Raw genomic sequence first — 25277 nt, 5'->3', positions numbered from 1 at the left:
CATTTCTATCGGGTTTTGGGCTGAAAAATTATCTCGAAGATTGTTTGATGCAGTTCACAGCCTTGCCCTTCTTAAGACCTAAACCGCCGTAGTGCCCGATGCGCACGTCCGCGAAGATGGGAAGACCATTTCAGGGTAAGTGTTTCAAGGTCACATTGGCATTCGTAGCGTCGTACCAACGTCATTCAAATCCTGCCATTCGATAACCCATGCGGCGGTGAAGGCCAAGTGAAATGTCATCGTCGAGTCGTTCACATCTGGCGTTCGTAAGCACGATTTCCAGATATAACGGCCGTCAATAGGCTCTCAATCAATGTTGGGCAAGGTATGATGACGTTTTTAAACAATGACATGTGACAACTGACAACTGCAACCGAGTCGTGGACGTAAAAGCATGCCGTCGTGCAAGAAAAAAGAGTATACTCAAGCAAACACGGTACGAACGTGGAGCGTTTGCAGTGTAACTAGCTCAGTCAGCTATATTCACGTGAACATGATATGGCAGCTTTTATTTTCGTTGCTTCCTCTTCCTGAAAAGCAGCTAGTGGAAACTTTCTTTTAAAATGGCAGGATCATTATTTCCCATTTGGAATGTCCAGCTTGTACTTTTGGTCCAGAAGGATGGAAGGGCCGAACTCAGTTTTTTGTGGTGGGGGGGGGGGGAAATCGGACCGGGGGGGCAGGGGCCCACCCAAAAGCACACAAATCGACACCCGTGCTTTCTCATGTAAAGTTCTCGCGTCGTTGACCAGCGCACCTACCCGGCCGTTACCGCGAGGTACCAAAAGACATCACCAGGTTCTGTCAGTGCACCGTGGTTCAGTGTCACGCACACTTGCTCCGCCTGCCACACAGCATGGGTGTGCGGGCACGAAAGGGTATGTTTAGTGTTCACCAACGCTGGCAAAGCACACCAGGAAGAGAAAGCTGAGCTCATTGCACCTGTCGATTACAAACGTTACTCGAATCGAGCACGTTTCTTTTTGCTCTAGGCACTGACGCGCATCTAAGCATTCTTTTTTACCAACAGGCGATTACAAATGCGCAATGTTATATCGATGAGAACACAGCATGCAGCTATTTAAGTACGGGTAATGAAATTCCCGCCATGAAAGCCGCAGATTCCCACCGTTTTTAGCCCGTCCCCAAGAATCTACCTCCGAGTGGCCACAGTGCAGAGCGACCCGAATAGCTGAGCTCCACGGCTTACATTGGGCTTGCGCCGGAATGAAACGAGCTCCTCCATCGCGCATGCGCACTACCCAGCTATAGCACCTGGCACACCTGATTCTGAGTTTTTCCATCACTCGGCGGTGGCCGGCTTTGGTCTCCTGAGTCGGCACAGTCGGCAGCTATTTCCGCCACCCTGCGACAAGTCCCCGAACCAGCTGCTCACTGGTGCCATGTGCAGCGGAAGCCCACGCCACCTCCATTGGACAGCACCCGCCCGCCATTCGAACCGCCCGCACCATGCCAACCGTGGGACGGCTGCGCGAGCGCCACATCGGGGAGGATGAAAAGGTTTTCACTTGGTTGCAGCGGGCGCCGCAGAGCTAGGAAACTCCCGAACTTCCCGTTCGGCAATGACGTTGGCCTGATTCACTGGCTGAGCCAAGGGTGGAACCGGCCGCGGCAATGAAGCGGTCCTGGACTCCACGCTGTACTGTACTGCGTTACGTAACTGTGCTTAATCTGCGGATAAGTGAACTCGCCGTGCTTTTATTACTTGCCCGTGCGCACAGACAGCATAACCGTCTACCGTAACGCAGCTTCTCCTATCCCTTGCTTTGCGACAGATCTCAAAAGCCGATTGAACGCCTCTTTGGTTGACTTTTAGCCAGAGGAAACTTCCCCCACGCGGCTTGGTTTCGGGTCGCCGGGACAAAAAGGAAACACTATCACCTGTCGCGACTGACATCCAAAGACGAAAGGCTATGCAAGAGATTTGGATCACGGACTGGCTCCAATATGTGTTCCGTGAATAGGAGACCATTGGCTCCTGTATTCGATGCCTTTAACCCTTTCGACTCGAGACCACCTGAACTGCGGTCCCTAGAAAACAGTCGTGTTGCTGCTTGTACCAGCTGTGAGAATGGAACGAGCGATTATGTTTTCGCCCAACAATCGACGTTATGCATTTGAGAGGGCAAATATCTTTCTGAAAATGCCACCATTGGATCATTCGACGATGCTAAAACAGCAATAACCATAACATAGCATTTGCAATCCCTGGCGCTTTTTCGCCGCAGTGGGCTAAATACGTATGTAAGCGATCCGCGGGATTAAAACCCCAGTCTCAGAATCCACCATCAGATGTGCTGCCGGTCCTGCAGCTATTGTTCGTCGCCATATGTTCTCATGAAAACCTTTACAATGACTGTAACACGGGTTTATTCCTTTGCCTTGCTTGATGCCTCGTCCAGCGCAGCAATAAACATCTCACACTTCCTAAGCATCACTTTCGCCGCCTCCGCGAACAGCACCTCCGGCGTCTGGGCACCGACCGATTCGATGCTGAAGATGAAGTGGTCCTTCACCTTCCCCAGCACCACAGCGTCCTTCAGCTCGTCGTACCGGTACACGTTCCTGCTGCAGTTATCGTACCTCGCGTCGCCCACACGTGCGATTTTCTCTCCCGACGGCCCGTCCTCCAGCAGTATGACCCCGGGGCTGAAGCACTTCTGGAGCTTCTCGGCCCACTCTCCCCTCACTTCCCTGGTCAAGGTCACCTCCGGCAGCAGCCGGTAGAAGGCTGTGGCCACCGGCGAGAACTTGGCGTGGTCGCGGCCGATGCCTTTGACGGCGTGCAGCTTAAGATCAATCTCATGGCCAGGACGCATCTTCGCGATGAGGATGTCTTGGTGCACGGTTCCCACCTGCTCGTCGGTGTACAGACCCTCTTGCGTTGCGTGGGGACAGAACTTGATGGCACCTGAGTACACATTGGAGTTAATGTACTTCTCGGCCGGGTTGGCGGCGTCGCTTGGGGCGTTTGGGTTGACCTTGCATTTGACCTTCAGCTCAAACTCGAGTGTGTCTTCCGGCTTGCCAGCATCTTCACTGGAGCCCTTGTACTCAAACATCAGGGGATTCGCTTTCAATGGGATCAACCCCATCCTGTGGGCAAGAACCTCATCCTGCAGAATGCTGGTGTTGTTGTAGATGTGCACTTTCTCTATGGCCATACTTGGGACTTCCGCGATAAGTATTCGCCTGAAAGCATTAGCGATCGGCGCATCAATACCAATGAGGTCGAACTCCGACTCTGTGTCAGTCAGCTTCACAAATTGAGCCTTGAACTTCTCTTTGAACCGTTTATGCCACGCCTCGTACGTATCATCACAACTACTGTAAGAGCCGGGCACGTTGGTCATTTCAGCTCCAACGGTTTCATATTCTTTCAATATCACCTTGTTTCTACCGCCAGATATCATTTTGACGGTGAGGCAGTAGAAAGACAGCTGTTTACTCCAGAACTTCTCTCAGCTGGAACTGTCGCGCCAGCGACGGTCGCCAATTTCTTCCTTGGGCGGCACCTAAACCGAACTCAGCGTCTTGGCGGCTTCAACACGCTTCATCCATTGCAGAGCGATGCAAGGCCAACTGAAAGATACATGTCATTGTGAGATACATCAGGCATAACAGCGAAGGTGCGCCTCAGTTTCAGCACACCTCATGGATGCTTCTTTTCAGCATAAACCTCATCACCGGAGTACAGAAAATGTGGAATGCAGAGAACAAAACATGCAAGAGCATGACAAAACCTCCATTCACACCAGAAATCACCATCAGTGATGAGAGAATATAAAGACCACTTCTTGTCACACTTCCACACCATGCACCAAAATGCCTAGATGTTGAAATCATGCCCCTCCCTCATCACAAAACATCACAAGCCCTTCAATATACTCAAAAATATTGTGGATAAAAGTGGGATAGCTCTCACAATTAAAAGAAGAAATGAGTAGGGCCATGTGGCCAGAAAGCTGTCTTAGGTAGTACCAAACATAAGACAAAGTATGCTGTGTCTGAAATGACTGCAATGCGTAATATATCGAAGCACAACAACCATGGATGGCTCAAGGACAGAGACCTGGGAGTCAAATATGTACACAGTAATAGACAAAATTCAAATTGCTAAGCCCACAAAAAAACAAATGGCACTACCAATTACTGTCTGATAGGTTCATCCTCATTTTGGTCTGTCATGAAGTTTGTTTCTACATATTTGTGTTCTTGTATTGGTATGCATCACATATATTTTTTCATGGCTTTTTCAGAATGTGTATTAAAACTCATGTTCCCATATACTGCCAGTTGCTACAATACACAGAGCATTATAAAATCTGCAGATGTCCATTAGATGTAATACTGCTGACATTTGCTGAATCAAAATTTAAATAGGAGAGGTGAACAGTGCTGCACGCACCATAGAGGAATGGAAACATTGGGTCCATATCGATGCTTTATTTGCCAACTTCCATCAGCCTGTCAGAAACTAAACATGGACCTTTGGGACTGTGCTGGAGCACTCACGGTCCTTTTTGCATGCTCAAATCTTTTAATTTCACAACAGGACATGCTCAGTACCATAGGACATACTCCATCTACTACACCAGAACACAGGATATACAAATGCTGCTGCAAGTGTCATCAATGTTTAAAAAAGGCTGAAAAGGACCCCTCTCATCCACTCCATGAAAGTCAAACAAGTACTAGGATCCAGATCCCAGTTGACAGATGTGACACTCTTACAAAATTCCATACTTGAGTGGAGATGCTACACAGATGGATAGAAAGAATTGCATGCAATTGTCCACCGCCACTTGTGTGAATTTCCATCCATTATTCAGCTCACATTAATGGGTGGAAAAGATACTCCCCATCCAATGTTAAATCCACCTCAAGAGCCAGATACTTTAATCCATGGCACAATTTCCATGCGGGTATTTAGAATGACGTGTGATACCATTATACTTCACACTCAATTTCTGAACTCGTAGCCTTAAATGTAAATTTAAAAGGATGATATCCAAGACGTATGAAACGTCATTATATGGTGAGTTTGGTTTGTGGAAAAAATGAATGAAGTAAAGATCTATAGACACAAAAAGGACCCCGACTGCAACATACAAGGAGCGCTCTCGCCTCACACAGCGTTCACCACGAGATCACGACCCAGGGACAATCGACACAACCGGACCTTCACCTTTCGGCGAAGAATCAGCGTTCTCCACTGTTTTTGTTTTCGACCACACGTGGTGCATGAAGGGTCCCAATAACCTAAGCCCGCGTCATAATTGCCACATAAACTGTAGTGAGGAAAAATTGTTTGAAATGGGAAATCGAGAATTGCTTTTAGTCCTGTAACTGCAAAGTGCTGGGAAAATAATAGGCTTAATTCTTTGATAATTTTTATCTCAGTCATCTTATTTTTCATGTCGACTGAAGGTAATCATTCCTAATTAAGATTGCCATTAGTTCTTTGCGTTTCGCAACGGCTTCTCTTTTGCGTTGCAGCGGTCGCCATTTTGTTCACAACGTTGGCGTTCGTAGCGTCGGGGGTCGGCGCGAAGCGCTCGTGGAGAGCTGCGAATTGAAGTGATTGCGTAGATATTTTTGTGGTTACCTACAACCAGAACACTTGCAAAGCGTGCTCGGAACACGGTTTCCTGCGGGGCTTCGAGTACTACAGTGAAATGGTGCATTTGTGGTCAGGACTGGCCCATTGGAGATAGGACGAGACTGCAAGCACCGGACGTTCGTTCAGGTCGTCTTTTGGGTACGTTTTTCACTTCAGGTGTTGGCGTGGATTTTAAGGACATTTCCAGCGTTTTAGGGACATTGCAACATAAAATTAAACATCTGTTGCAATTATTGCGCCGTGAGTTACATGCGCGGAAGTCACCAATTCAGGCGCATGGAGAATATTGCAAGGAATTGTGCTGTTTCAAAAAATAGTTGTATTGAAATGACTCCTAACACATTTTAAAGTAAAGCAATAACCAATTGATCATTATTTGACCTGTCTGAGTTTGGGTTGTACGTGCTAGGATCAGAGTGCATGTGACTTGGTTGGTCATGGGAAGCATTTCATTGGTTATTGCACACTGACTGGCAATGTTCTATGCACATCACCTTTGAGCATGGAAGAAGCATGCATTCAAATAGAATACACAAAGCAAGTCTAAAAATCAGCCACTGCAGGGTAGTTTGTGACATCTGGGCTGATTAACCCTTGCTGCTCTGAATTTTCAAAATATTTTGGGAGCATTTTGGCTTAAAAATTTGGTTGGTTATCAGACTGGGAGCCTGATGGGACCAGGACCTACAGGCCTAGTGGCCTTGTATAATTCTGGATCACCATAAGGCAAGGTTAGGTAAGGAAAATAAGTTGTATCTGGCATCATAATTTTTGGGTCAGGGTGTACTTTCCTACCTAACATTAGAAAAAATCATTGTACACCATTTGTCATGTTTAAGGCAGGGCATATCATAAATAATCACAAAACAGGTAGATTCATGCTCTTACCTTCAAATTGTTTACAATTACGATAGCGAGCTCCCGAGCGCCACACACACACACACAGTAGCCGCGACACCGGCGCCATTACTGTGCGCGGTCACAACATTACTGTGTATCAAGCACCATCAAGAACCATAAAAATGTACTGGGCCCGAGAAGGATAGTTATCTGTGTTATTAGGCCAAATTGTTGTAAAGTTAATTCCCTTGAAACCATCATTCACTGTCATACTTGAATGTTTGCTGTGGTCCTACTGATTTGGTATACCATAAAGCATGATTTGCTCCATATGTCAATTCAATAATTTATACCTTGATATTTTGATGGTTGCTCCACATATTCCAATTTCTGACCCATCTTAGCTGCAACAAGATCTTATCAACATGAACCTTGGTTTGCAGACCCAGCTATATGTGTCAAAATTGATGGTGACCATGTGCCAAACTTAAGGTTCTCAGGTTTGCTGTGTACATCAGCTGAAATTGTTGCCAGCATGCCACACCATGCTGGACATGGTTGACATGACATGGCACCAAGTTCTTATTAAGGGTTTAGATTGCTGTGTGAAGCTGGTCATAAGCAGTTTGTGGTGATCAGGAAGAGCTGCTCTCCTGCAACAAGGGTTGCATTCAGGTTTGGTATTTGCCTGTTGCTGAGTAATGATATCTTTGGTGACCAACCAGCCTGCAAAACATGGCAAATCTTGACAAAGTCTGGTAAGATGGTTGGGGCAAGAATTAAGATTTGGAGAGGCTGTGGGAGATGTGGAGCAGGATTTTTTTTCAATTCAGCTTGCTGACATTAGTTTGAGGGCATTGAACTGGCATTCCACCACTTCCACAGAATAGGTAAACCAGCCACAAACAATTGCACATCAGATAGGCCAGTAGTTTGTATGGCAGGTGCAAAGCTGTGAGGTAATATCAGACATGGCTATTTTTCTTTTTCTTAAGTTTGGTACTGGTACTGGCCTTAATTACCCTTACATTCCATTGAACTAATACATGACTTGTAATGGGCAGTAGAAGAAAAGGGTGACTCTAGGATAGCAGGCAGCACAGATGTAATGATGGGGCTGTATGTCAACACTGGATACAGCAATCTTAGTGAGATCTCTGGACCAGAATCTTGCTCATATGCTTTCTGTTTTAGGACAAAACTGTGGTGTGATTGGTGCCTGTTTTTGGGTTAGATGCAGTAATTGGCTGAAATGCTTTTTAGCAGGTCAGGAATTCGGTTGATATTTCATAGCGTGCATCTATAGATGTTTTGCAGGCCTGCAATGCTTAGATTATATCAGATTTTCCATGCCAGCCATCTGTTATACATTCTGGTTGAACTGATCTAGCAGGTTTGGTATTCTGTGTATCTTATTTTGTATGTGGTGAAAGGTAGTCATTATTTTTGTCTTAGCAATCAATGATAATTATTTTTTGTTCTCACCAGTATTTTCAACCAAAGTTGTGACCACCTGGAGCCTGGTATCCTTCTTCAAATGTTTGCCAGATGTGTTTTTGACACCAACTTTCCCTTTTGAATTAATGGCCACCCTGAAGGAGTGATTGTTGGCAATACATATTGACAGTGACTTGAAATGCAGCGCTGGGTTTCAGGTGCACACAACCTGCCACAAATTGAATTGATGGCCCCCTGGTTTTTGTTAGGATTGGGTCTTCCCCAGCTGCTCAGGGACATCTCCTCTATCATGGCCCACACTACTGATCATTGTTTCACTTCATTATAAAATCCGCATGGCCCCAATAGTTGATATGTCTTAAAACACTGGAAGCAATGTAAGTGCTACTTTCTAAGAATGTTAAAATCATGCTGCATGACCACAGGCTTCATCAGCCCCCAGTCTAAGGCACTGGTAAGTTTGCAAGGTATTCAGTGTTGCTCTAGAATGAAAATAAGAAATTGTGGCAAGATGGCAACCTTTTCTCATGCTTCCAAAGCTTCAGCTGGAATTCAGGAAATTATTTTAATCATCTGCACAGATGTGAAGGAACTAAACTTTTAGCTGGCAATGTGTCTGGGCCTGCATTTTTAACTGTTGTGTTTGAGAGACATATTCTGTCTGTTTTCAGCACTCTGTCACCATGTCGGTGTTCTACAAGTTTGCCTCGTCCACCGAGGTGAACACAGTGGTGTTTGATGGCGTGCACATCTCGGTGGCCGACCTCAAGCAGGCCATCATGGACCAGAAGAAGCTGGGCCGTGGCACAGACTTTGACCTGATTGTCACCAACTCTCAGACCAGCGAAGGTCAGTTCCCGCTGTTTGGTGGTGTCTGCGTGGGTGATGCTGTTCTGGCCCCCAGGCTCAGTTCTCAGGCCCGCTGAGGGCTAGCCGGGAGTGGGCCGCCCGGCACTTTGTTGTGGTGCATGCAGTCTGCAGCTCAAGCATGTGACTGTATGGCAGGGGACAGCAACAGAAAGGCTCACCAGTTTTGTCTGAACTGAAAAGCTTTCTAGGATGGATCCTTTGTGTGTCCCTGTTCATGTAGGTTATCATTCCAATGAACAAGACATTGAATACCCTGTCAATGGGATTCAAGTCAAAAGTTTTGCCAGAGCTAAAGGGACTCACATTGAGCAGGTGACCCAGGCCATGTGTGACCTATGCACATGTTGTGTATGAAGTGTCATCTCATCTTTTTGCTGTCATCATTCATAGTGAGAGTAGATGTGTCCAACTTGGTTGGTAATGCTAGTTTTCTTGAAGTCCTTCTGAATAGCTCAGAATTTGTATGCAAAGTAGGCACCCTGATCAGAGAAATCTTGTTGGAACCCCAATATGCCACTAGTAAATTAGTTCTTTCCATTTGTTTGGCTGTAATGTTCTCAAAACACTGATTGTTCAAAATTACTTGTTCAAGAAATGGTATGAGAGTCAAACCTTCCATTGAGGGAAAAAGATATACATGGATTTCATCTTATGTCATTGGTTACCTATCATATCATTGACTACCTTTACCATTATCACACAAATTTTGGCTACCTTTACCATTATCACACAAATTCATTGAAAGGTTACACTACATTTTCTGTTTTTTCCCCAAGGCTTTTGGCATGGAGACTTTTCAACTGGTACTTTGGCTTCAGGAAACATTGTGCACATAAATGCTGATTTAGTCTGAGCTTGTGTTTACCAATCAGTTACATACCAGCAGAATATGACATGGGTTAATGACACACATGTTCCAATTTTCACCAATGCATGTCTTGCCAATGCTTGCACTGAGTGCCGTACCAATTACAAACATTCGCTTCCACAAACCCATACACAAATGTGATGTGTGCCTACCTCTCTAATCTTGGTGGTTGGAAGTACCACTTACTGTGGACAAAGATATTTTGCCCCACATTGCCTCAAAGTAGTCCCATCATGAGCAGACCAGCTTTGACTGGCATTAAATGATAGCAAAAATATTGAGCTATGCCTGAGATGGGGAAACAGAAGTGGGCCTAAAAAGGTAGTTTTGCATGGGGAAATTCATAAACCACAAATCCTGGGGGGGGGGGGGGGGGGGGCAGGGTGTGAAGTCTCACCAGCTAGATCAGGTGAATGGGCACCATATGACCAACACAGTTGGTGCACCCCAAAGCCCAAATCATCACCAGCTAGATCAGGTGGGGGTGCGTTTTCCATGCTTTCCCAATCCCACTGGTGATTGCACCTATGACAACTATGAAGAAGTATTGGAATTTGAGGAAACAGGCAAGTGCAGCATGTCCATCCATGAAAAACTCCCAGAAAGTTATTTTGGAAGCAAAAAATGGGATATTGCAACATTTTGAACATCATACAGTGTAACATATAAAAGATAGAATAAAGAAGTTTGAACAAACTATGTATGAACACAGAAAAAAATATGTGATCATGTTCTAGCATGCCTTTGTTCACTTCCAGCCCATAAATAGACCGATTCTTTTATTAAAAGAGTGCATTGTTTTATCTTAAATGATGCAGCATATAATTTTTATACAGGGATGGAATGCTTGTGTGCTGTAAAGCATAAACCAACTTCATAAAGCATAAAGCGACTTCATGAAGCGATTTAATGATGCAGCATCTACCCTTTTATACAGGGATGCAATGCTTGTGTGCTTCTGTAAAGCATAAAGCAACTTCATTTTAGTGGAACTTGATGAAGCTTTAACCTCTTAATTCCCAGTCTCATTGCCCCTTGCTGAAGTTAAGAGATTATCATCCTGCAAAATGTGTGGCCCAATGAGCTATGTTGGCATACTGCACTGGCAGAATCTGGTGGGTATAACAATATGGCTGCACTCAAGCCAGCAAGCCACCTTTGCTATGGAGAAAACATAGCACAAAGGTGTTTTGGATTCCTACACTATGCAGTGTGCTCTGTTCTTCATGATTACAGATGAACCTGTCCAGATTTTCACTGGCAGAGTGTAACAAAAACAGAGGAGTATATGTGCATGGTACTGATTACAGAAAAAGGGTGCAAAAGCATCACATTCCCATCCTCACTCATGACGTGAAGGAAGGTAATGAAAGGAATGAGCATGCTGATACCAAATGACAACTTACGATTGCTGTCTTTGACTGGATGTTTCAGCACAGCTGCAGGCATTTTGCTGTAGCTGTTGTGTAATTTTTACTTTTGGCCAGCTTTTTGGTAAAAAGAGCACCAATATTTACTTTGAAAGATGCAACAGCCACAAATTATTTTGAAAACTACCCAGAGCACGTTGAGCAGGACATCGTGAACATTTTCCCAACCTTCCATTGCATTTCCACATCTCCACACCACTGCCCCAAGTCGCTGAAAATCATCCAGCATAATTTGTGGCCCAAGGAACCATGCTATTGCAGTAAATGATGTGTTCGTGAATAAACCATACTAAGGTGTGAAACAAAATGAATACAATAGCAACAATAGTGCATGTTCCGAATCCAGCCAACCATTTGTCAGGTCTGTAATTATTGCAACAGCACAACACAATAGTGTTTTGAATTCCTACACTTCTCTCATGTGTGCTGCTCTCTATTGTGTCAGCTTAGCCTGTCCTTTTTTCTTCTTTTTTTTTGCTAGCAAAGCTTAAACAAAATAATACATGGTTTTCTTTTCACTGCCTGTATGCTATGGATGGCTCACGTCTATGCCAAATGAGAACCTCTGATTGTGGCTTTTGGCCAGGTGTTTCAACATGGGGTGTAGATGTTGTTGGGATGTAAGTATGCAGTATTGCTATTGACTGGCTTCTATGTTATATGAGCACATTGCTAACTGAAAAAAATAAACCATCCGATTTTTTCAGTGAAATTTGGCCATTGCATGTTGAGCATATTGTATCAGCAAAGTGCCGTAGTAATCGTCCAGCATAGTTCACGATCCAGTGGGCCCAGCATACTTCGTACTTTACTAGCAAAACGAAATTGATAAAATAACTATAAGCACATTTACCCAGCTGGGCAAACGTGGTGCGTTAAAGTGACAGCACAGCATCATGGTTTTTTGAATTCTTACCATTGCGCCAGGCAGTGTTTGTTGTTTGTTGCAATATCAGGTGCCTGTCCAGTTTTTGTTTAGTTCTTGTTTTTTTCAGAATTGGACAGAAACACAGGAAAGATCAAGGGACGCAACGTTTTATTGCTACCAATGAGACATAAGCGACAACACAACATATCCTTCATTCACTGCCTGGATGCTGGCAATGGTCCATATTGATATGAAATCAAAACTCCTGAATGTGCAGATGGTTTAGTTAGCGTGCAAATGATGTTCTTCTGTAAATATAATGGCGGTTGGGGGATCGTGGGGATTTTTGTCACCTTAATAGTTTCAGAATTTACGTACTAGGCACGAATTCGGCAAGGGCCCAGAATGGTCGTGGGCTGGCACACAGATGTCATCTTGCGTGCGCCAGTACCTCCTGCGACGGGATGGCATGTGAGGGTGCTAAGAGATGAGTGTTGGTTTCCCGGAAGATTAACCGTATATTTTGGGCTCAAAAGTAGGTAAAATGATCCCTTATATTATCCTGTTGGTGATACAGTTGCATTCCTTGGTGGTTTTGATATTCATGACGGACTCTTAGGGTTCACTAGACCAGTGTCTCTGAAATTTGTTCCAAAGGTGGGACACTCCCTTTGATCTCGCATCTGCGCACAAGTTTCGACAGTAAGGTAAGGCTCCAAAACCTCGGCTGCCTTACGTCCGAAGCCTCTTGCTTGCTGGCTGTAAAAGCAAGCCTTTTCCTCGCATCGTTTCAAATATTTGGCAGCCTTCCAAGCATTTTGCGCGCCACGTTCTCTCAGCATCCCTGTGTCTGGACGGACAGAGCGTCTGGCGCTGACCAGAGTGGCGAGCATCGGGGCTCTTGACCCTGAAACGCGCTCATGCATCACGTGTTTGACTGCTACTTGTGAACTTGCCAGAAAGAGCGAGAGCGAGAGATGGTCGATCTGAATGGCAGCTTCCGGCTCAATGCCGTGACATTTCGTGACACGGTATAATCCCAGCAAGCGCCATCCGTGGAGCTGGAATCGCTCCACATGGCGCGTGAGCGAAGTCGTCACAAGAGTTGCGCGTAGCAATGACGCGGGGCCCGAAATGATCACCTTCAAAACATTCGGCATTTATGATGAGAATGCGATTGCGGCCGGTGACCGAGTTCATGGCGGCATGCGACGAGGACCAGTGGATGAGGATGAGGAGGACGAGGACCATTGGATGAGGATGAGGAGGACGAGGACCAGTGGATGAGGATGAGCTGGTGATCGTGTTAGAACGAGCGTGCGACTTTGCGGACAGTAGGGCGTGCGCGTTAGAGTCTTTTCCATTGGTCCACCCGGCCAACCCTTATACTCCAGCGAACCAAGGAGCAAATTAACGCCATTCATTCGGTTCATCCGAGGAGACATAAAATTGCAAGCGTAGTGCCCAGCGACATGAAAGGAGCACGGTTTGAGTAGAAACATGTTGACCGTGTCAGTACATCTATGCAACCCTACGCGTAGCTGGCCACGCGCGCACATTCCGGCCCAAATCATCAGCCAACCATCCTCACCCAAGCGCCTCTCCACTCGAGCCACCTCTCCAAATAAGCTCATTCTAGCGTCACGAAGTCTCACTAGGCGGACGACTGGCATCGGATGACAGCTTATCAATCGCTCGCTGTCAAGACGAGCGTGCTATCCCCGTCAGGGAGTCGGCGTTGTCATCAGGAAATCAGAGGCCCTCCGTTGGGATGCTCTGGATCAACGGTCCCACTCTCAAAAGTAAAGTCCCAGGCGCTCGGCTCTGACAAAGCCGCCTTGTCCGTCCGGTCGGCAAGCGTGCCATTGCGGACTGCTTGGTAAATGTTTGCCCCAAAAGATGTACAGAATCACACGTGAGTTGCGTGACACGGAGAGGTGGGTTGAAGGCGTGTGGTGTAGGCTAGAACAAGCGTCCCGTAAGGGATCTCTTCAAGCGAACATCTGGCAGACGCACCCTGACGGAATATTGGCGCTGAACAAAAAAAGAGAAGAAAAAAAGAATCCGTCCAAGTAAGAGGCTTGAAATCTGCGCTTGAACCGTGACAAGCTCCTGGCTTCATCAGTGGGACCAACTTTCGTAGTAATTTTATACGCGGTTAAGTTGGGCGTAGGTGATGTGTGCCCCTGTAACTCAAGAACACCCAAGATAACGAACGGACATGTGCCCGAGGTGGGGAATACCTTTTGCACCACGCGACACTCTTGAGTGATTATCACCAAAGCTGTGGGTGGACGAGCCGTGTCGGTACGAGACGAGACGAGACGAGACGAGACGATAAAATAACATTATTTGACCCCAAAACGTGCTTCAGGTACGACCGCCTCTGTAGTGGAACAAGGTCCTCTTTGCGGAAACGATGCGGATTTGTCGCTGTGCTTGCACTCGGTGTGCGTGGATTCAATTGTAATTCATATGCCCGACTTGGTAAACGCCTGCCGGCGGGTGGCAGGCTGCTTACCAAAAGTCTCTACACTGGACGCTTCCCCGGTATTCAGCCGGCGCTGTGCCCTGGTCATGTCCACTGGCTTTGCAGCCTCGCGCCGAAGGGGAAGGAGTTTCAACGGGTCCGGTCTCTGGCCATGGCGGATGCTGCGTCAGGCTTCGTCCCGACGCGGCGTGCATGGAGCGTGCGTGGCACGGAAGCGTGCTTATACGCCATGGGATAGCACGAAGCGCGTTTGCTGCGTAGTGAATGCAAACGTTGTCACTGATTCATGGGCATCGCCCACCTCGTAATTGATAGGGCACGGTCTTCACACCGTGCCTTAGTTACATTTGTAATGTGCATTACCGGTTATGTACGTTGCCCTCATCGTATTAAATACAACACCATTGTGAAACATCACGAGATGCTTTGATGTTTTTTTTGGATATATTGAATGTGGGGTCGTTGAACGACCTCACATTCGAGCATTTCTTGAAAGTGAAGTCGTTCACCCGCACATTCAAGAAATGCTTTGAAACAATGATGTATGGGCAGGGATTTGCTGTCATTGAGCAAGACGAGCCCCTTTCCCCCAACACACTTGGTTTTAACATTATCGTCGTCTGCCGATATTCAACTTCGTTTTTAAAGCACTAACAAGCGAAAAAGAAATGTAAGACGGGGGATCACGGGATCACCTAGGTACTTGCAACATAAAATACATGGTCTTTATTTTCGTGGATTATGTAGTTAGTGTACCCCCCCCCCCCCCCCCTCTCTCCCGTGGGGCTTTACGGGTGGAACTAGTCCCCGTTTGGTCTGGGCAACACAAATCTGCCCCCTCGCATGACCTAAAAAAGAGTGACCACTGGCGGCGACATGGGAAGCCTCACCAGGTCGTCATACCGTGCACGGGCACAAGCGCAGTTGGAACGCATGACAATAGCCGCATTGCCATAGTCAGTATTCAAGAACCAACCGCAAAAACTCCTTCCTACGGGAGAGCTATGGCGTCAGTTATATGCGACATTACTTCTGCTCGAAAATGTTTACAGACCATATTTACACGCGACGTTATTTCCGCTGCAACGAGTTGAGTGTAACCTTATGCTTAACAAATCCAAAAGTAATGAATGGCTTCTGCGAAAAGTAAATTCTTGTCAGTCATTTATCTGCTGCGAAAACCTGTACAGGCTTTACTTTTTAGTGAGCTTACTTCTTGGTTTCTTCTTTACTTATCATAACCTCTTTGACCAGTGCGTAAGTGTAACATTTTCATGTAAGTACCCGTAGGTTGGGGTACTGGCTTACCTGTAAACCAGAATCCCGGAGGGGACGAACACATGGGAGCGCTTGACGGGCGAACTCAGGCTGGAGGAGGCTGCTCCATGATGTTGGTACGTTATTGCTGCTGCAGATATCACGATCGACAGTCCCACGACGGCAATCGTTCTACGCGACTTAATAATTGTTTTTGTTGAAAACAGAAGCGCATGGTGCACTGCCGTAGTATTGCAAGTCGTGGGCAAAGCCGGGAAAACCAAATCTACTAAAAAATGCATGAAAAACATGGCGTTGGCGCCGAATGTGCTACACCTTCCCATCACAGACGAGTGGTGGATGGAGTCTCGGACTGAAGACGTACTGCACCGCTTGGCCCGGTGTTCACTGGAAAGCGGCATAGGTTCTTCTGCCATGACTTATGTAAGGCTCTAGCGCTACACGGCAAAACTAATACTTCAAAACGTCCTACATGTCATTGATGTTTTGCTAGACACAGCCTTCGCTCATACGTCAAGTACGTTCAATTGCCAAATAACGGAGCAGAGTGAAGAAAAATGATAATCCATCGCGTCGGCTCCACGATCTCTAATTGCGGTATTACCCAGGTGGGGTTTCTGCCTGACTTGCAGATTATTCCCTTTGTGTATGTATAGACTGTAAAAGTTTTTGCTGTAAAACTCATGACAGTAAGTATAAATTTGGTTGTGAAGGACTTACGTCGGGTGTAAGTCCGCAATAGAAGTGATGCTGCCTTAAAGCAATAACTATTTAATTTGCAGCATAGGTAATGGCGAGCATAAGTTTTTGAAGCACAGGTTTCGTCTTGTAGTGGTAATGTCGCGTATAAGTCTTCGCAGGATACGTAATGCCGTCTTTAATATGTTTTTGCAATATTAGTAACGACGGGTGTAATTTTTCTGAATGTAGGGTTTGTCGTGTAGCATTTGTCGCGTGTGCGTCTTTGCGGTAGAAGTAATTTCGCGTATAAGCCATCTCTGTATAGGTTTTGGCAGCATAAGTAATAACTGGTACACATTTTTGCGGTATAGTTTGGTTGCGTAGCGCTAATGTGTACATGTATTCGCAGTAGAGATAATATAACACTCCTGTCAGGAAGGTGTTTTGTTGTGGCCGATCGGTAGGATTTTTTGTTACGGCACTAATGTCGTGGAACCCCTTCAAAGGATGTGTGATACAACAACACAGCACGAATTGCTCCATTGTGAAATGTCGCATGGCGCTATGTGGCGCCATGCCGTGAGGTCGGTGCTTGTAACTAAGGCGGTGTCGGTGCTCGTGAGTTGGAGCTGCTTCGTTCGCCCGGTCCGTAAGGCAGCTGTCGCTTATCCGCCCTCTCGGAGCTGAGATCTGACATCAGGTATTTAAGAATACCCCCTGAGTGAGAGCGTCTGTGGTCTAGGCACGAGTTGTATTCGAGGTTATATTTGCAGTTGTTGTGCTAAGGTTTGTGAAAGGTTCACGAGTTGGACGGGACAAAATCGGTATGGAGTAATTGCATTATCTGCAAACACCGCAACTTGTTATGAGCAGGGCCCGTAATTTACCTGCTTTCTGTCTTTCAGCACCACCCGCATGTTGATCGTTTTATTTTGGATGCAGACGGAACTTCTCAACCCGCCAACCCGCTAAGATCAGACCCGCAAGAACCCACAGACTTTTGGCTGGGCAAACAAATCCATTTTTGTTATTTCCCGATTTTTTTAGTTAGTTTATTTTTGTCACGTGTGCTACGGGCACCAAATGATCACTGCAGTCAGCGGCGCTCCCAAAAGCCCAATAAACAACAAATAACTGTATGCTTGCTATTTATTGTTTCTTAGTCTTCACGTGCTTTTCGTGCGTTTTGTTATTCTTTTCTCCAAGTATCATCCAAAAATTGGAGTGTGCTGTCAAACAATGCAATTGTGCGGATAGCTGGCAAATGGCCACTGTTTTCGACGCGCCAGAAACACCCATTGAAGAACATAGACGCTGTCGACGCTCCCCGTCGAGGCCGGGCCTCGGCGGCACGACCGTGTGCCACTTGACGTCGCCGGGTCGACTGAGCGCCGCGCTCTGTCCGCTTCAGAGTACAAGCAGAACGACATGCTGATACCGAAGAACACGTCGCTGGTGGTGAAGCGCGTGCCGGCGGCGAACGGCGCTCCCGTCAAGAAGTTCTGGTAGGTGCCCGGTCTCACCCCCAACCCCCTCTCACGGCCACCCCAGGTGCTGCGCTATGTGAGGTGGCCGCTGGCGCTGCGTGGTGACGCAGTCGATGCGTCCAAACGTCCCGTGGTCATCAGCGGTAGCGTCGCTTCCTGGTGACACCTTGATCTTGATCAACCGTTTTTTCCTCTGACGGCCGTGCTGAAATAACTTGTTGCCTTGGCTCGTGGTATCCGTTGGGACTACTTTCTCCTGACACGTGTTGCGCCGTGGCTGAATTAGTGACGTCAGTCGGAGTCCAGGAATGTCGTGCGCTGTGTAGCACGCCTCCAAAACGGAGCGGGTAGCTGCCAGTAAAGTATGGTTGCGTCAGTTGATATAGCGTGGCACATGCTCACAGTTAATGGTCAGGACTTATCACGTTTGACGTAGTTGAACAGCGCAGCGCTGCATGCAAAAGATTGGTGAGCGTAACACTGAAGGAGAGATGAGGGGACACAAACATATCAGGCAATTCGTTTCTGGGTTGAGAACGAATGATGCCTGTAGACCGTTGTATCACAGGCCGCGACCTGAAGGCCGCAATGTCAATATCAGCTTGAATATTTTGTCGGCATTTTGGAACTCACGAAAGCCGCTCAGGGATGGTGCCACAGGTCACGGCAACGTGCGAGCCTGCTTTTAAACGACTACGAACGTACATCACGGGATTAAACCTCATGCTACATGTAAGAACATTTTAGATTGCGTAGTGCTGAACATGCACACAAATATCCCAGTGTGCCACCTATGAAGGAAGCCACTCCGCGCGCAGACCAGTGGTGACAGCACCAGAGAGCGGTCAATGGAGGCACACGAAACTGTCAGACTGAAAAAGTTTGTGTTCCGGTGGTTGACAGACTGAGAAGGTTTGCGTCGTGAGTGGTTGAGTTCGTCTCAATCGGCGCGAAATGACCATTGTAATCGACACGCGCTCTGACCCAGCAAACAAAGCAGCCCTAGTAAACAACACCAGTTGAGTTCGTTGACTGCCATCCTGCATTAATGCTAGCGTACCGCGCCATGGACTTGTGCAGTCTACAACGTAGCGTCAGATAGCACTGGTTTATCGTATGCCGATGGAGAGTCGTGCAGGGCCGCTCCTCACTCGTGTCGGTCGCTTTAAGTCTTGGGTTAGGGTTTGAACACGGCATTGATCGGCGCCGTTCCAGCCTCTGCGGCTACTAGCTGTGTATTTAATTGGGCAGAAGGCGATTAGCGGCGGAAGATGTTGGGCTATTACCGCTTTCAGATGTTTGTGACTAGTACGATTATGGCGTACCTGGTGATACTACGACGGATTTGTTGCATGCTCGCCAGCTGAATTGCAGAGTTGGTGTGAATCGCTGTCCATCGGTCGTTTTTGACACTGAATCAAGCTGGTCACTCGTCTTGCACAATGCCCACATGTGAATTAGTTGCGGTCCGAAAAAATGAGCTGCCCAGTTATGATGTTAGTGATCGAGACCAGGATTCTGCTGGCGTCTGAGGCCGAACTCGATCTTCCCGACGTCACTAGCCGCTCGTTGCCCGCCTGGGAACGTGACTGCAGGCAGCGGGCCGGTCTGGCGCGAAACCCACACTGGCGGCGCGCCGCTGATCTGGGTGCTGCCGTTTCAGGGATCCGAACGCCCCCAAGATGGCCACCATCACGCCGTCGTTCGCCGCTTCCGTGCTGGTGAGTGCAGTACTGGCCAGGGGGCTCGCCGTCACCGGCTCACCGAACGTTTCACATAATGACTGTGTGAACGTGGATCGCTTTGATGCGCTATATTTATGCGTGCGCGATGCGCCAGTTGATATTGCCGCTTCGTAAAGACCCGCCTCCGCCGCCCGAAGCATTGCCAGTTATGCATTGAACGGGTGCGGCTTCGCCGTCGATAACTGGTTGGTGTAAAGAGCTCGGCCCCTGCGCTCCCGCCGCTTGAGCCGGCGGCGGCTGCTGTGAGTGGTTCGGTCCCTGCACTGCCGCCAGTAAAGCCGGCCGCGGCTGTTGATGACCCTTGTCAGCGTTCCTTAATGCCGCAACCCCGTGACAAAGCGGCTGCGGCCGTTGTTCCGCGAAGCCTGGCTACGCCGGTCTCCAGTTGCGGGTCTTCTGCGTTGTGGAGCTCTCTGAACGGACCGGTGATGTCGGGCCGCATGCTATTGATGTGCACTGAATCGACTGACGCGAGTCGCTCTGTCGCAGCCGCCGCCGGTGGCGTCAGTGGAAGCCGTCTCCGGATCGTCCGTCTTCGCTGGGGTGAGCACCGCACGGTCCTGGGCTGCCAGCGCGGGCGCCGGGGGCTCACCTGTGGTGACGGTCCGCCGCTGTGACGGGCAGGGCCGGTCGCTCCGCGATGACCGGTTGGCGCTACGTGGGTGGGTTCGTGAGCCGTGTGTCACGCCGCACTGAGAGGGTGCGTGATGGGACGCGGAAACGGCGCGTGAGTGGCCGGTGAGCCGTGCCAGTGGCAGTCCAGTTCCAGAGGCTGCCGGAAGGTGGGTGATGGAGAGGTGGCTAGGCGGCGACCGGTGACAAACCTGACGTCCCCCCGTCGTCGTCCGCAGAGCGACCTGACCAAGATCGGCGGCTCGGAGGAGGACAAGATCAAGCACATGATGTCGCAGTCGACCAGCCAGTACGACCCGTCCCGGTGAGTGAGCCGGGGCGGGGGCAGGGGCGGGGTCAGGGCTGGCCCGCCGGCCGGGCAGGGGCGCGAGACGCAGACCAGTGCCGAAGCTTCGGAGCTTGAGCGGCGGAGTGTGGAGTGAGGCCGGCGCTGGCAGTGTGGAGCGGGGCCCGGCGGAGCAGCAGAGGCGGTCAGCTGTCGGGGGCGCGGCGCAGCGGCCCGTGCCGGCTGCCGGTGACCGCTCGTCCCTGTCGGCAGGTACGTCAAGTACAAGGGCCAGCACTTGCTGACGCCGGCGCCCAGCAGCCACAAGTGCTACCGCTGCTTCAACTTCGGCCACTATGCCCAGAACTGCCCGCTGGCCGCCGTGAGTGAGCCGACGCGGCCGTGCGCCGCGGCGGGGTTGGACTCTGTGTGTGCTTTGGCATGCGTTGGAGCTGGCGGGGAGGGGGAAGCGTACACATTCGATCGGTTTCTTCTGAGTCAGTGCGTTGCATGCACTTGTAGCTATAGTCCCGCGTAAAGGCTTCTCATTTGTTATAGATAGCATCTGATTCGTTCACACCGTGCGCACAATTCTCAACATCTCGGCATTCCAAGTACCCCTTGCGCGTTCGGAATGGAACGGATGGTTTCAATTGGCGCTGTCGCTGCCCGCGTCGTAGCCTTTGGCAGTCTGGATAGGGTCGCCGGGGCCGCGGCCCTAAGCGTTCACCGAACCCGCGAACGTTGACGGTAGTTCAGAGTGGGCGCGCCAGGTGCGCTGCTGTTTTCACAGGTCACAAAGCCAGTGAGACACACGCGTGCAGCATGACGTGCGCGGCGAGGGATCGATAGCGCTTGTCGGCCGGGCGCTGTGCGTGCCTCCCGCGCCGGGCGATGCGGCGAGCGCCGCCGCCGGCCCTGCCGTCCGTGCTGACCCGCGCCCCGCCCCACGCCCGCCAGGCGGAGGTGAAGAAGGCGACCGGCATCCCTCGCAGCTTCATGGTGCGCGTGGACGACCCCAAGGTGCCGGGCGCCATGATCGCGCCCGACGGCAGCCTGGCCGTCCACCGGGTGGACTAGTGAGTGAGCGTGCCCATGCGGGCCGGGTGGGCCTGGGGCGATGTGGTCGGCCCCCTGGCCGTCACGCGGTCGCGTGGATGCCGCAACGCGCCGCGCGAGTGAAGCGAATCTGGCGTCAGATGCGCTCGAAAGTGCTTTGCATGTTAGTCGCCTAGTTTACCTAGACTCGATTGGCCCTCCGCCGCGATTTTCTGCGCAGAGTTTCCAGATCTAGACCCAGATCGAATGTCACACTAGCCGTCGCGTACCGATGCCGGTGTCATATTTTGTGGAGCGTGATGGCCGGTTGGTTAGCGCGTCGGGCTCCCACCTGGGGGACACGCGTTCGAATCCTGGTTGCGCAATGGCCCCGCTGATGTGACCAGTGCATTCGCTGGCGTTCCAGAAATGTTGCATATTAATGTTAAACGTTACGGCGCGCGTCACGTTTCCATTTCATAAAAAGCAAGGACGTGTTGTCTGGCGGCGGGGTGTGTGATGGTAGTGGTGGTGGTGACGGTGTGCGCGTGACGCCGCGTCTGACCGTGGCCGCGCGCCGCCGCCAGCTCGACCTACAACGACAAGCAGCAGGGGCGGATGGACACGCCGCCGCCGAGCACGCGGCCACCGGTGCCGGACGACCTGCGCTGCACGCTGTGCCGCGACCTGATCCGCGAGGCCGTCACCTCGCCCTGCTGCGGCGAGAACTTCTGCGACGAGTGTAAGTGGGCCGCGCACGCGCGCACGTGCGCCGCTGTGGGGCGGGACGGAGAGGGCGTCGCCGGGGAGACGGCAGTGATTGTTGCCGGGCGGCAGGCGGCCGGCGGCGGCCTTCAGTGAGGCGATGACACGCGCCGCAAGAATTAGAGCTGTCGGAAAGACTGGGAATGTTTGTTTCAATGGGGGAGGAGAGGCCGATTGATCCGCTCAATGGGCTGGTGAAGTCCGTCACTTGGTGCAAGAGGAGAGAAGGTTTTATGTTCTGATGTGCACTGTCGGATGATGGGTGTCCGCTTTGGCATCGTATTAGTACGGCGCCGGATGTTTGGAAGGTCGTGGCTGTGTGTTGTGATGGGTCGCTCGAGCGAGCTCGTTTGGAATCCCGGACTGGAGGCGGATCTTGCGTGCACGCGGACCCATTGCCAGCATTGGGGGGGGGGGGGGGGGGGGAAGGTTATGCGAAGTCGGCAGTGCGATACACAGGCCGACGCAATTTTGAGGGGAACGGCGGCAGTTCAGAGAGTAAAGCTGCATTCGTGCGTGCATGCGCTTAGGGAAGCCGCTGCATTAAGTTGGGCGTCAAGTCGTCCCGGAACCTGTGCGGGAGCGGCGCGCCGTCTGACGCCGCGTGTCCTCCGGCTCCGCGCAGGCCTGCGGACGGCGCTGGTCGAGTCGGAGAACAGCGAGTGCCCGTCCTGCCACCAGCCGGACGTGTCGCCCGACAACATCATCCCCAACCGCTTCATCCGCAAGCGCGTCGTCAAGTTCGAGTGAGTGCCGCCCTGGTGGGTGCGCGGTCGGCGCCAGCGCCACCGCCCCGCTGGGAAGTGGGGCAAGGCGGGCGGCGGAGGGACGGGCGGATCGCGGACGGCGTTGGGAAGTCGCGCTGCGGTGTTTTTGACCAGGGCTGTTGGCTTGAGCTAGCTGGGATGAAGTGGTGAAGGCCTTGTTGTTTCTTGAGCCGGTACGTTGTTAGACGGCATTAGCTTATTTGGCTCACTCAGGCCGGCATCATATTGCTATCCAGGATCAGTGTTTTTGATGCACCGGAAGACGTTGCAAGTATTGCATAAGAGCTCCTCGCACATAGCCATGTAAGATCCCCAAAATGTTTGCACTGTCGGCTTATTACACCTCTTGTTCATACGTGCGTGCGCGTGTGTGTGTTGGTGTGCATGGGGGAAGGGGAGGGGTAGGTGTTGGAGGGTGGGGGAAGATTGGAGTGCATTGGAGAGATTGTCAGTGAGCCGGGCGGCGTGCGTGACGCCCGTCGCTCTGCCCACAGGAAGGAGACGGACTACTGGGAGCTGGCTGCCCGTGAGCGGGAGGTGGGGGCGGCTGCCGCCCCACCGGCGCCGCCGCCGCCGCCGCCGCCTGTCCGCGCTTCGCCACCGGCGGTGGCCACGCCTCCGCCACCGCCGCCGCCGCCGGTGCAGGAGGCGGCCCCGCCAGCGCCCAGCGTCCCGACGCCGCCTCAGGAGCCGGCACAGGTGAGATGGTCATGTCGACAGCCCGTGGCCAGACTGGTGGGTCGCACCGGCCGCTCCGGCCGCACCGGCCGCACCGGCCGCACCGACCGCTCCGGCCGCACCGACCGCTCCGGCCGCACCGGCCGCACCGACCGCTCCGGCCGCACCGACCGCTCCGGCCGCACCGACCGCTCCGGCCGCTCCGGCACTGGCCCAGCTGGTGGCACGGGCTCACCGAACGCTTTGGCGGAATGGTGAAAGTAGGAATGCCGAGGCTTACCAGTTTTGCTCTCGGATAGGTGAAAGCTCGGATACTTTTGCGCACTCGCCGTCGATACATGCGGATGAGAAATGACCTGCTGGTGGATAGGGCAGCTAGTGCAAGTTGGCGCCCGGGCGTCTGGCTGACGGTGGCCTCGTCGTCGGCAGGTGTCCCCTGCGCGGTCGCAGCCCCGTTCACCGTCGCCGTCGCCGGCGGCGCGGCCGGGCCGGCCGGAGCGCGAGCGGCCCGCTTCGCCGGCCGGATCGCCGCCGGCGCGCGCGCCCTCGCCGCCGCCCGGCCAGACGGCAGCGCGGCGCGGCCAGCCCCGCGGCGCCCGCTCACCGCCGCCGCCGCCGCCGCCGCCGCCGCCGCCACCGTCGTCGTCGCAGCAACACTCGCCTCCTCGCTCAGGTAACCGTGTCGCCGGCGTCTCCGCGGCACCGTGCGCCGCCCGTCGCCGTCGCCGCCGCCTCCGCCTCTGCCGGCGGGTGCGCGCTGGCAGGGTGAGCCGGCCTGCGTCGACAACGGGGCGAGGCGGCTGGGGCCGGCGGCGTCTTGTCCGTTCCTGTCCACGTGGGCCGTCGCGGCCATCGCGGCGTCCTGACCATTGGCCGTGTCCTGTCCTGTCCTGACCTGACCTGACCTGACCTGACCTGACTTGACCTGACCCGTCCCGTCCCGTCCCGTCCCGTCCCTGTGTCCTGATGGCGCGTCGCCCCGACAGAGGGGTCCGCGGACGGCGCGGCCGACTCGTGCTCGGCGCTTATCTCACCGTCTCGGATCGTGGGCGACAGCGGCGCCTCGTCCCCGTCGCCCTCGCCGTCGGCGGCCGCCTCGCCCGGCGCCGGCGCCGGCCCCGGCCCCGGCCCCGGCCTCGGTCAGTACCCAGCGCGTGAGTAGGCACCGGCACCACGCTGGCAAGCTCGTGCGGAGCCGGATGCAGCTTGGATAAGGTTTATGCCGGAGCCGAACGTCGCATTCGCCACCTTTTGATACGTATAGTGCGTTTAGCAACGGATATTGACGACAATATATGCACGGTGCCAGGGCGGGCTTGTGGATCAGTAGTTAGATCTAGTCAGCCGTTCCAATGAGCTGTGCTCCGCGGGTGGTTACTCTATGGCTGTGTAGCGTAGCTTAGTCACGTTTCAGGGCGCAGACGCCGGTGCCGATCATGATCGTATTGATCGTGTGGGTGTGTTTATATGT

At 51.4% G+C, this 25277-nt stretch overlaps 2 protein-coding genes across 4 annotated transcripts; one reads left to right on the top strand and one right to left on the bottom strand.

Moving 5' to 3' along the window:
- Positions 1 to 2374: 2374 nt before the first annotated feature.
- On the bottom strand, positions 2375 to 5272 carry Polr1C (RNA polymerase I and III subunit C). Of its 3 annotated transcripts, none has more exons than XM_037218919.1 (2): positions 5210 to 5272; positions 2375 to 3603 (listed from the first exon to the last, which is right to left on the bottom strand). In XM_037218919.1, the coding sequence occupies exon 2, from the start codon at positions 3432 to 3434 to the stop codon at positions 2391 to 2393; it is 1044 nt and encodes a 347-aa protein (XP_037074814.1). In that variant the 5' UTR covers positions 3435 to 3603; positions 5210 to 5272; the 3' UTR covers positions 2375 to 2390. The 3 variants fall into 3 exon arrangements, with proteins under 3 accessions (XP_037074814.1, XP_037074813.1, XP_037074815.1); XM_037218918.1 differs by having other exon boundaries at positions 5204 to 5264; XM_037218920.1 differs by lacking the exon at positions 5210 to 5272 and adding an exon at positions 4859 to 5121.
- A 264-nt stretch (positions 5273 to 5536) lies between these two features.
- LOC119095218 (E3 ubiquitin-protein ligase RBBP6) lies at positions 5537 to 24672 on the top strand. Its single transcript, XM_037218086.1, has 13 exons — positions 5537 to 5782; positions 8614 to 8791; positions 17840 to 17933; positions 19579 to 19636; positions 20150 to 20203; positions 20512 to 20597; positions 20832 to 20940; positions 21519 to 21637; positions 22184 to 22338; positions 22987 to 23107; positions 23623 to 23827; positions 24236 to 24283; positions 24571 to 24672. The coding sequence occupies exons 2-13, from the start codon at positions 8626 to 8628 to the stop codon at positions 24670 to 24672; spliced, it is 1317 nt and encodes a 438-aa protein (XP_037073981.1). The 5' UTR covers positions 5537 to 5782; positions 8614 to 8625.
- Positions 24673 to 25277: the final 605 nt, after the last annotated feature.

Source organism: Pollicipes pollicipes, unplaced genomic scaffold, assembly GCF_011947565.3.
Source record: "Pollicipes pollicipes isolate AB1234 unplaced genomic scaffold, Ppol_2.1 Scaffold_4219;HRSCAF=4965_pilon_pilon_pilon, whole genome shotgun sequence".
Classification (NCBI taxonomy): domain Eukaryota; kingdom Metazoa; phylum Arthropoda; class Thecostraca; order Pollicipedomorpha; family Pollicipedidae; genus Pollicipes; species Pollicipes pollicipes.
Note: the sequence above shows the minus strand (reverse complement) of the source record. Positions and strands in the feature narration are given on the sequence as shown.